At 38.2% G+C, this 12,310-nt stretch overlaps 1 protein-coding gene across 5 annotated transcripts in view; it reads left to right on the forward strand.

Moving 5' to 3' along the window:
- The window catches only part of SLC38A9 (solute carrier family 38 member 9), a 44,439-nt gene that overhangs the window by 12,149 nt on the left and 19,980 nt on the right, over positions 1-12,310 (forward strand). Inside the window, exons 3-10 of one of the 5 annotated variants that reach the window (XM_018920644.3) lie at positions 894-1,026; positions 1,620-1,741; positions 1,890-1,953; positions 2,066-2,159; positions 3,146-3,316; positions 5,904-5,963; positions 8,090-8,287; positions 10,976-11,083. In XM_018920644.3, coding sequence (XP_018776189.1) covers positions 894-1,026; positions 1,620-1,741; positions 1,890-1,953; positions 2,066-2,159; positions 3,146-3,316; positions 5,904-5,963; positions 8,090-8,287; positions 10,976-11,083 — 950 coding nt within the window. Of the gene's footprint in view, positions 1-893; positions 1,027-1,619; positions 1,742-1,889; positions 1,954-2,065; positions 2,160-3,145; positions 3,317-5,903; positions 5,964-8,089; positions 8,288-10,975; positions 11,084-12,310 lie in introns of those variants that run through there. The other 4 variants (XM_050987062.1, XM_030237108.2, XM_050987061.1 and 1 more) reach the window with 4 other exon arrangements.

Consider the following 12,310-nt stretch of genomic DNA (forward strand, 5'->3'; position numbering starts at 1 on the left):
AGCAGTGTCCTTTGTCTCATTTGAGAAATTAGCCTCCCAGTACGAGGAGTCCATGTTGTTTTTAAGCAAGAACATAATATGGAAGTCAATTTTACTTGAGTTAGAAGAAAAAAATCTCAGCAATATCATGATTTGGACACATTTGTCTGGTAGTGCTCCTTGCATGAAGGTGTATGGTGGTGTAACTTTAAAGCAACTTTCAGTGTGCTTGCTCTGTACCTCTGTGTGTGCAGAGAAAATGAGGGGTATGTGGTGCTCCTGTTTTCTCCTTCAGCAGCCGTGACCGTGCCTGCAGTCTAACTCAGGTGAAGTAGAGGAAATGGAGACGTAGTATGTTCCCCATAGTTGTCTTGACTTCAAAATATATGTGACCACATGGACTTATTTGGTCTTGGTTCCTTCCCCACACAATTCCATATAGTGTTTTCATCTAGATTAGTAGTTCCTAATCTTTTCATATGTGGTCGTCTCTGCCACCGCTCATTCCTCTTTCTCTGCTTTCTGCTTCTGCATTCTCATGCTTTCTGTTTCTACCTCTGTTCCTCATCACTAGTTCTGACAACACCAGTTACAAGCACTAATAAGCTTGCCCAAGCTCATTAACATGTATTTCTCTTTGTGATTCATTGTTGAAAACTAACAGCTGGATATTAGGTCTGATGTTAAGTTGCTCCACAGAATCTGGGCTGGAGTCCATTTTAATATGGATATAAGCTCACAATTCTTTCACAGATGGCAGCTTCCCTCAATGGCATTGATGGATATTTTTTCATTTGCCTGTGTCAATGGATGACAAAACCATCCTGAGTATTGCTGAGTTGCTCTCTGAGTTGTATCTTGTGTTCCATGGTTTTTAGCGTTTTCCTTTCTTCCCTTTTTTTCCCCTCCTCTAGACCATTTCACGTGGAGCCCACAAACATAGTCAGTGTGAATGATGACATGCAAAGAGTCACTGATGAAGCTTCAGCAATGAATAAGAGGATTCATTACTATAGCAGGCTCACATCCCCTGCAGACAGGGCATTGGTAAGGCAAAGGCAGGGCCTCATTAAGTGGGTGGCCTCTGGCATGTTGTGTCTTACACAGCCTGGATTTATATAAACAGCAGAAATAAAGGTGGGGGGAGAATTGTTCTGCAGCTTGCTTTGAATCGAGTATGTGGTAGCTGAGTGCCTTCGAAAGGTTATCACAAGCTGTTACTTACTTCTTGTGCAATACCTTCACCATTAAAAGAAAATGTACAAACAGCATTAATTTTATAACAGTGACCCAGGGTGCTCAGATTTCTCCCACCTATAAGATTAAAGCAGTGGCCAGCTGCAGTAACTGAGCTGTTGAGCTAGCATGATTTGTTCATAGTGTGTTTACACACATTTTGCAGAAGAAAAATGCATTTTTTCAACTATCTAGCTAGAAATTCTATCAACTGTTTGTTGGACTTTTCCCCCCAGGAAGAGAATTAGGATAGTACAACCATCTCTTTTTTTTTTCTTTTTTTCTTTTTTTTTTTTTTTTTTAAATTGTAATTTCCTGTGACTTACAGTAGTTGACTTGCTGTGTTTGGGACAATTAGTTACATTGATGTTACTAATAAGTCTTGCTTTTTTTCCATTTGTTAGATTGCTCCTGACCATGTCCTCCCAGCTCCTGATGAAATCTATGTGTACAGTCCATTAGGAACTGCTTTTAAAGTTGACAGTTGCACAGATGGCTATGGTAAAAACTCCAGTCTAGTGACAATGTATGTTAAACACCTTGCCCTATAATAGCCACAAAATGCATGATTATTGAATGTTCTACATTAACAACATAACTGTTGTTAACTAAGACAACAATGTGAAGTAAGAGTGGTTCTTAAAATATTCACTGGATGATTTTTTCCTTCCTAGATTTATGATATGGAATACCATGATGGGTACATCCATATTAAGTATCCCATGGGGAATAAAACAGGTAAACTATGAAAAATGTATGCATATGAAAATGTTTTTGGCAACATGACTTACTCTTCTTTTTTTGTAGTATATTCACAAATACAATGAACTGTTTTTCTCCCTCTTAACAGGCAGGGTTCACTTCTGGAATTATTCTCATCTTACTGATGGGCATTTTGACTCTTTATTGCTGTTACAGAGTTGTGAAATCACGGCAAATGATACGTAAGAAATCCAAAGCTTCATCATGCAAATACTTTGAGTGTGAAATACCAATATGTATTAGATTCTGTTTATATGTGTCTTTTACTATATGTTAGACCTGACCTGCAAATAAAAGCTGTTCTTTGAATATCTCTATTTTTGTAGTCTGTGTCTAAGCTCTGTGTGCTAAATTACTGTCTTCCCTTATTAGATATTCCTTCAGTTTCTTGGGAGCTAGGTATTATAGCCAAACACAATCTCTTATCAAGCAGGGTTTCAAATGTTCACTTACTAAGTTTTTGGGGACTTCAGGAGTTAGAGGCATCTTTTCTCCATAATAAGCACTGTCCAATTCTCTACTTGTCTGATCAACTTGCACACTGGAGCAGCATGGGCTGTAGCTGTATCCCTTTGTGTTGTGCACCTGTATTACCCTAATATTTGTGTGTATTACCCTAATATTTGTGTGTATTCTCTAAGTACTGTCAGCAGCTGGATCAGTCATTGACAGCAGCTCTAATTAGAATGTCCTTTTATTGTCCAAAACTCACCTTGGGGCTATTCTCTGGTTGGTGCTTTTGTGCATGAGCTAACATCTCACTTGCTCAAATAAAGGCCATTAAGACCTTTGTCAGTTTGTGACTGAACTCATTTCAGGACAGAGGTTGAGGAAGTTCATAGGTGGTCTACTTTGCCATAACTTCTGCAAAAGGCTTTAACTGCAAATGCATGGTGGCATTTTTGCCGTGTCTTATTTCAGTGCATCTGAAAGTATTCAAAAGTAGTTGTATAGCCACAATAAACGTGTTTACTTTAGGCTTCTTCATTCAAACACCTAATGAGTGCTATATTTTAAAGTTACTGGCAATTTTCTTAGTCCTTGAAAGCACTGTGAATGTGTGTCAGAATGTTCTTTAAAAACCCCACATTTTGTCCTGAATAGTTCTACTGACTCTAATGCAACATTTTGTTTAGATATATTTTTGGTTTTTGGTTTTTTTTTTCAGCTTTAACAGATACCTCAAACTGGGAATTCCCAGATGTTTGCAAGTATTACTTTGGATCCTTTGGTCAGTGGTCAAGCCTCTTATTTTCTATGGTATCACTTGTTGGAGCCATGGTTGTTTATTGGGTACTTATGTCCAACTTTCTTTTCAACACAGGGAAATTTATATACAGTAAGTATACATTTTTGTTTAAGTTTTACAGCAATCCTTTGTAAAGATTAAGACTCCCTGATACTGAAAAAGGATTGTACTTTTTACATAATCTTGATTTTCCTGCTACATTGTGTGGAAAATCAATTGAGAATAAATAACTATATGTGGTTATGGGCAAAGTCCTCTGTGTTGTCAAAGCCACTTGTTCAATTTCTCTCTGAAAGTGTAGTTTTCTTGGTATAGTTTAAACAACCGAAACCTGGCTGCTTGTTTCCACTCTGTTTTCGCTCCCCCTTTGTTTGCGTGGGTGCATCTATTTGAACAGCCATATAACAGGCTAGACTGTTGAAATCATAAAGGATAATGAAAAAAACCCCCACTGTATAGATTTCAACAAGCACACTTAAAATGTTGCCATATAGGAAGTTTTTGCAAGCATCCATGAGGAAGCAATGAACTCTGTTGCAGTAAAAATGATTCTTAGTGTGGCTACAAAATAAAACACATAGGGTTTTTATACCCTGGTGCATACACAGGCACAGAAGCGTTTGTGTGTGTAATCAGTATAGAGTTGTGGGGATTGGTGATGGAATTGAGAGCTTTGAAAATCTGATTTAAAGTGCTGAGTAGATTGACTAAGATTTAAAATAGTCTGTTTTGAAGGTTATCTCTGAAGCAAATAACAGCACAGACAGTTAAGCCTGTTAAACAGTGTTTCATTAGAATTCCCACCATCCCTCTAGGACATACTTTACTATATTGGTTAATGACTGATGAATTTTAAAATTGACCTAATTTATATATTGTTACAGACATTTCATTTTTGACTTTTTCTAAAAAGTCTAAAATTTTTAATTTTTTTTAAGTTTTAACAATTAAGTATTAAATTATTCTAAATTAAATAATGCCAGTTCTAATAAATGGCATTATTATTATAAATTGCATAAATAAAATTTAAAATGGTGAAAAGGTCTTATTTTCTAGGAAAAAGTCCTGCTTTTCCATGGGACTGGCATGTTACTTTATCCCTTACCTGTATTTGTTTGGAGTTCTTATTTAAGTTGTTTGGTCTAAGATAACAATCACTGGCTTCTTGTCCTAACTTTCTTACTTAATTACTAGGTAACAAAATGCATAGTAGGATGTAGGTTTGACAAAGTGGCATCTTCTAGCCATGTGTTTCTAAATATTCTAAGCAGGAATTCAGTAAGTACTCTAAGTATTCAGCAGCAGCTTATATTTTGTTTAATTCTAATACATTCAGATGACTTCTTAAAACATCTGCACATACAATTTAGGTGGGGAAAAACTTATTTTCCCAAGATTGTCTAGAAATCTGTGGAACACAAAGTATGCAAGAATTGTTAGCTGAGTGCAATATCATGTCTTTAACATGGTGTTGCATGGTCTTGTTTAGTTTCTGTTTATGGGAAAAACAAAATCCACAAATGAAATTGCTAGTCCTAAACTGCTTTTTAAATACAGAAGAAACAGAAGTTGACATCTATAACAAATTTCAAAGTGCTTTAATTCTGTAAGAACTATTAATTTTAATGGCTTCTCACTAGGTACTTTTTTTTAAAATAAGAACAAAAAATTGTGATTTTAGTTAAATTTTCTTATTTTTATATACTCTGAACTAGTAGAAGTAAGTATGAGAAACTTATTTGTGATTCAGGGTGTCATAAAACAAAAGAAAGAAAGAAAGAGGAAACAGTTTTCTTTCCACAAGACCTTTTGCTTTCTTTATGAAAAACAAGCTGCTGTTAATTGCATTTAAAAAAATCTGAAGCCAACTGCCCCAATTGATTTTCTGTGCATAACATGCCCACATGCAGCAGAAGCAAAATTTAACCAGTGACACACTAATTCGGTTTCCCAGCTGATGGAGCATTTTCTGCATATGTGTATATATACATATATATTCTGTATTATGTGTGTATATACACATAAATATAATGGAATTGCTATTCAGTGCCCTTATAAAGGTGAGGTGCAGAAACTTGGAAACAACTGGTGTGGTATAAAGTAAAGTAAAGTAGCACAAGAGTGTACTGCAAATAAAACACTACTAGAGATGTACAACAGGAGGCTTTAAACTTTTTCCAGGGTTTCCCATGGAAGCATGGAAAAAGCATCCCACAGAGCCTCTTCTGAAAAAGAAAATACTAGAAAATTATTAAGGGAAGCTTTTTCTGTATAATACTGTCTGGACTCGGGGTATGTTTGCATGCCCTTTTTTTCTGTCCCAAAAGAGGCTGGATTTAAGATGCATCTCCTCACTGGCCTACTGTTCAACACTACTAAGTAGCTGGGAGAAGTAGAGATGTGCTTGTGGAACAGGAATCCTGGGAGTGGGGAGTCTTCAGAAATTTATAAATGGACAGGGCTTCTGAGCAGAAAGTAATATAGTGTCTAGAGCTACTTTAAAACACTTCTACAGTAGTTATAAAACTTTCACTTGGGTCTGGGGGTAGTGAAAGCTGCTGTGTTGTTCCTCTGACAAAATTTTCCAAAATATTTTCTTAATCATTTCAGTCAAGTTAACAGATGAAAGCCTAATAGCAGGTATGGGACATTGATAGTGAGATTTTCTTCTTTGCAGACTTTGTTCATGACATTAATGTAACAGATATTGTTCCTGGCACCAATGGAAGTAATAAAGGTAAGAAGCACTTACAGTATTGTGTTACCACTTATGGGTGGGGGTTTAAAGGCAAATCAACATATTTCAATGCCTAACCACATGCCAGTTATAAAGTATATATCATAAGTTGTAACTATGTGTTTCTTAAAAAACTGTAAATTTCTATCTGGGATTTGTACTTTCACAAATAACCATACACATGGAGATCTGAATAACTAGGGAAGTAAAAAATAAGTTTAAAAAGTGGAGGTGAGAATAAGTATTAAAGAGCCAGTTACAAGTTTCTGTATGCCCAGATACATCCTCCTTAAAAGTTTTACTGTTAACTTTTTAACAGTGGTTGCACAATGAGGATTTGCCTTAAGGAATTTCAACTTTCACACCCTAAATTTGAGGCATCTTAGTTCTGTTTAATGTTTAAAATCTTGACTGGGGCAACTTTACTACTCAAAAGTTGTGCAGCAAGATTATTTTTAAGAAAATTTAAGTAAGAACAGTTTTTTTGATGCTGAGTGCAAAAAAGAAACAAGTGTCAGGCTACCTGCACCTCTGCTTACGCCTTTTGGAGAGTGTGACATTTGCACAACTAAGGGAAGAAACTGCAGTCAAATATGAACATAGATCTGTTCCAAGTTCTTTAAGTAGGCAGAATAATGTAGAATGAAGGCAGGAGCAAAGCAAGGCGTTGTCAACCCCTAAATCTTTTCTGCCTGTGTCCTAGTGACTGAATCCGTACTGCGTTCTTAGGAAGCAGAACGCTTGCTCTATCCTGTGTGCATGAGGAATGGGGAAACATATCACTACCAGCTGGGCAGCTTTTTGTAACACTAGCTGCAGCTGTGTTTCTGGAGAACAGATGTTGAAGTCAGGCAAAGGAGTTGAGAAATAATTTAATTCTGAAAACCAGTTGATTTGTGTTTGAGCTAGTGTTGAATCCTGCTCCTCTAGCAGTCCTTACCAGCTAGGCACCAATTTGTGCTCTCTCCTGCTTCTGCTGTTCTCTCCCATGCTTATGCAGCAGGGGGTATAACTTGGAGGCAAAGTAGACAATATTCCACACTATCCTCCACCAACTAGAAGATTTAAAGCAGCTGCTACACAAAATTAGGGGTTGTCAGATGTTCAAGTGACTCTTGACAGGACATTCAGAGCTACCAAGGAGATCAGTAAGAACAAAATAATTTTTCAAGGTTTGTGAAACAATCCTCTTTTAAGGAAGAAATTTGTCACCTTGCCTTTTATGCCTTTACCTTTTTGACAGAACATGAATGGAGACAGTGTAGGATAGTGGCTATTGACTTGACTGTTGTGGGATGCCAAGATTTTAAATAAGACATTTATGAGAAAGGGTAAATTTTATATTTCAACACAGAGCTTCATTAGGCATGTGTTCCTCAGAGGATCTTTTTGTTTGATTTTTTTCCAATCACTCAGGTGCTGCCGTTGATCAACTTCCATGTAAGAGGATTATGACATGCCCTCTCAGCACCGTTACTGGAACACATCTTAAATTTTTTGTGTTGTGTTGTCTGGCAGTGATGTACTTGCCCCTGTCATGGCGCAGAATGACAAGAGTGTTTTTGTTCAGTGTACAGGTTTTCAACCTGCCAGTTGTTAGCTTTCAGTTGTAGCTTCTCAGTTGTAGCTTTCTTGTAATCCTTAGTTTGTTTTTAGAGCAGTTGACATTAATTTAGGCTCTTCAGTGCACTTGGATTTTGGTTGATATGATCTTACTGAAGTGTGTAGGGACGGATTAGGATGCTAAATATGCAGCCAGATGCAGAAGAGCATTGCTGTGTCTTGATTCCAGCAGGTGCACATGGGCACTGAACAGGCCTTGTATGTGACTTTGAAGGATGATTCTGTGTCACAGCTTGGGCTTCAGATAAATTATCATCTTTGTTGTGCTCAGCTGGGAGAACTGTACCACTGTCAGATTAGAGTGCAAGGTGCCTAGCAGTGTAATCTTAGTAGTGAATTCCTGATTAAAAAAACAAACAGAATTTAGGCACTGAGATACTGAACACTGCACTTGAGCAGTCCTCAGTAGGTAAAACACACCAGCAGATGTGGGCTCTTGGCTCTGAATATTCTGTGCAAGTAAAACCTTTTTCATCTGATGTTTTTCTTTTCCTTTCTTCCAGTCATTTGTCCAAGTGCTGCTAGTGATCACCCACCACAGAACAGGACTGTGATGTTCTCTTCTGGCAACAGAACAGGTTTTGAACTCTTTGAGGAGTGGTGGGACAAATCAAAAACAGTACCATTTTACCTGATTGCAGTTCTTCTTCCCCTGCTAAATCTGAAGTCTCCATCCTTCTTTGCAAAGTTTAATGTCCTAGGTAAGTACCAAATACTATTAAAGCATTGGTTCTCTGTGACTGAAGTGTATACAAGACAGTAAAAACTACTCCAGTGAACGGAATCGTAAACTCTTTTAGGTTGGAAAAGTCTGTAAGGTTATTGAATGCAACTGTTAACCCAACACTGTCAAGTCCACCACTAAACCATGCCCATAAGTGCTATATCTGCGCATTGTTTAATATATCTAGGGATGGTGACTGAATAATTTCTCAGGACAGCCTGTTTCAAAGCTTGACAGCCTGAGAACATTTTCCAGATCTGAACATTTCCTGGCACAGCTTGAGGCCATGTCATCTCATCCTGTCACTGGTTGCCTGGGAGAAGAGACCAAGCCTCACCTGGCCACAGCCTCCTTTCAGGCAATTTTAGAGAGTGAAAAGGTCAGCCCTGAGCCTCCTTTTGTTCAGGATAAACACTCCCGAGCTCCCTCAGCTGCTCCTCACAGGACTTGTGCTCCTGACCCTTCATTAGCTTCATTTCCTTTCCCTAGACACTTCGAGCATCTCAATGTCCTTCTGGTCTTGAGGGGCCCAAAACTGGCAGCATTCATGTCACAGGGGCAGCCTCATCAGTGCTGAGTGCAGGGGGACAATCCCTCCCTGCTCCTGCTGGCCACACTATTGCTGATCCAGGCCAGGATGCCATTGGCCTTCTTGGCCACCTATCAGCACATTGTCAGCCCCTGTTCAGCTTCTGCCAATCAGCACCTCCAGATCTTTTTCTATTATGAAGCTATCCAGCCACTGTTCCAGTATTTTGGTGGCAGCCCATATTGTGCCTCGAAGTGGGTAGTTGGTTGGTTTATTAACCCCAAGGGCTTTGTCTGCTGCTTTGCTTGAATCTTATGTGCAATAGGGAATTCATTTTTCTTGCTTGATAATATTGTGAAACAAATTCCATTACATCTACAACAGATTTTCCCAAATGGTTCTATACATACTACTGTGCACATTTGATACATATTACTTTGATATAATCAGGCATATTCGTCCTCCTCTGGTAAACATTTCAAACCAGCAGTTTTTTCTGATCTGAAGACATTTTCTGCCAACCAGCTGACTAATTAATCACAACATCAGTCAGTCAGTATGACCTGCTGCTGTTCTTTGTCCCATCTTCCAATATTGTGGACTTCTGTGCTGCAGAGGAAACAGTTGTGGCTTCCTGCTTACATGACTTGAGGTGGAAGGCCAAGGTGTGTGGGGCTGGTAAAGCAAGTAAAGCATATGCATTATGGGTGGAGCTCGTCACAGTTCAGGGAGTAGAAGATGGCTGAGGGGTAGCACTGAAGCCCACAATGAAGAGAAAGAGAAAACTAGATGTGGATCAGGGGTTGAAAAAGTTGGATATGCATTGTAAAGGAGGTAGAGGACAGGGATTTGGAGGTCTAGTTTTTTCGTCTGTTCCATAGTGACACTTTATTAGGGCTTGGATCTGCTCTTGCTGAAACCACTAAATGGAAATACTACGCAGGAATTTGAGTACTTGATACTGCTTCTGGGCAAAAGGTGTGGGTTTTATGTAGAAAAAAAATTTAAAACCAGAATATTAATTACTCATTGCTTCAATAGATTATTGTGTAGTTCAGAAGGTGTTCAAAATTGCCTTAATTTTTGTAAACCTTGAAGCTTATAGGACAATAAAAAATGGAAGGCAATTTTGAGATGATGAAATTTATTTCAGTTGAGTTTTACTGTGGAAACAGAATACAGAGTATTTTAGCTGATCTTTACATATAAAACCTTTTATTTTCCTAATTTCTTGACTGTGCTCAAGAGATTGTCAAACAAATGATAATTCCTTCTGTTTATTTTCTAACCTTGCTGGGTTAAAATGCTGGGTTTTTGTCTTCACTTACAGCCTGTTCTCTGCTCACTGGCAGCATTGTTGGCCACGGAGTTCATTGCAGTAGTCTTAATTATTTTTGTTTAGTTTCCTTCAATTTTTAGATAGTTATGTTCTGCTCTTGTCTCTTTCAAATGGTCTGACACAAGACCGTATACCCTCCGTTCCGAAGGTGTACACAGCAAGGCATTATACCCATCTGTGATCTCATTTGTAGTCCTTAAGCTGTGCAGGTGCCTGCTGGATGCCTCTTAACAAATGAGGTGGAATGCAAATCTGGTATTATAATAAAGATTATCCAAAGTTACAATTACCACAATGTTTTAATCAGTAGCATTGAAGTGTCATTACCAACTTCTAGCTCCCAGTGTAAAGTTCATAAGTGCAGTAATTTCACTTTCCATTGAGCTGTTTGGTTCAAAAAGTCAGTGACTAGATGAACATTGTAGCTGGAGTGCTATGATCAGCCTCCACTTAGATTGAAGTCCTGGCAGTGGAAGCTGAAACTCCTCTGTTTGTGCCTGGAGACCTACCTGCCCAGCAACAGGGATTACAGGGTACTTCCTCTGCTGTCACCAGCACCTGGAAGTTGTTAAACTTGCTGGAAGTTTACATTGTGTGCATGTGCATGTGCATTATTTTTTCTCTCTGACCTATAAGAGAAGTAAAGAAGAAGTTTAGAACTAGTCTTCTGTTAGGAATGAATACCAACCATAACTTTGGTTTGACTACTAGTAACTAAATGGATAGAGGAGAAATTAAACCCTGCATAAATACTTTGTACTATATTATGGTATTTGTTTGGCTCTTGTTTTTTCCAGGTACAGTTTCGGTTGTCTACTTAGTTTTTCTGGTTACAGTAAAGGCTGCTCATCTGGGAATACACTTAGAATTCAACTGGTTTACAGAGAATGAATTTTTTGTACCAGGTAAGATAGTTAAAATGCAGTGGTGAAGTATATATTTGGTGAGTTTAAGATTTTTTTTTTTCCCTCATTTACCTTTTAACACCTCTGAGACATAAAGAGAGGAAATGCTGTCTGATGTTGCAACTGGAGGAAAGATCCCTCTGGACCAAGTGGCAAGGAATCCCTTTCCCAGTAATGTTCCTTAGTTAACAGGCAGTATCAACAGTAGGGAAGAGAAGGAATGCCTATCAGAGGAATCTTCAACATATATCTTGTGACAGAGAGCTCACCTTAGTCCTGTTTCACCTATGTTATTTTAAGTTCTAGTTGTACCAGTTTCAGATTACACCTATTTCAGTAGCAATTAGAAATGACAAAGTGTAGACAGACTGAGTGTTAAGGGTGCTTTAAGTTCTCCATGCACTATCTTGCTTAAATGAAATAGCTCATTCACCATAATTTGCAAGTGCAGTTTTCCTGTACTTCCCAGTCTGTCTCAAGTTTTAAGCCATAATCTTAGTAGCTCTTCTCTTTCAAACACCCATAAGCCAGTTTTATCCCATCAGTAACCATCAGAATGTTTTTGTTTTTGTTGAAGGTTGTTTGATGGCTGTTTGTTCTTTCCAAATTATTGCTACAAATTCCTCTGTGAGATGCCATAGTCATAAACAAGAGCCATTTGGTATTGCTTGAACAGCTGGCCTAAAGAGATCAAGTTTCTTTTTTAAGAAACCGGGAATAAGAGAATGAGAGTTAGCTCCTAGTTGGTTTTTCCCCATCCTTTACAATAAGGAAAATTTTTTTACCGGTTAGCTCCAGGAACATTAGAATAGTATCCCTTTTTCTGTTCTTAGAAACAAATGAGAAAAATGGGTTTTAGTGACGCACATGCTGCAGGCCATTGAGAAATAGAGCACCCAGTAGTTTTAATAGTTTGGCAAAAGCTCCTAGTACTGCTAGGAGATAGAAAAAGCAGGTAGCTAATGCATACAAATACAGCTTCCATGAGATTCTGAAACTGTCAGTTTGCTTTTTATTATTGAGATTGAAGTAGTGGATGGAAAACGAGAAGAAGTTGAGGCCAGAAGTCGCTTGCACTCTCAATTCTGTCAGGAGCCCATCATGCTAATTAGGTATTGAAGGTGCAGTGAAACCAGCTCTAGGGAAAGCTTATTCTTTCAGTTTGGATAAGCCCTCCATTAGTTGCCTGGAGTGTGTTTACTTTCCTAACTTCATAACACTTTACAG

The sequence above is a fragment of the Serinus canaria genome, chromosome Z (assembly GCF_022539315.1).
Source record: "Serinus canaria isolate serCan28SL12 chromosome Z, serCan2020, whole genome shotgun sequence".
NCBI lineage: Eukaryota > Metazoa > Chordata > Aves > Passeriformes > Fringillidae > Serinus > Serinus canaria.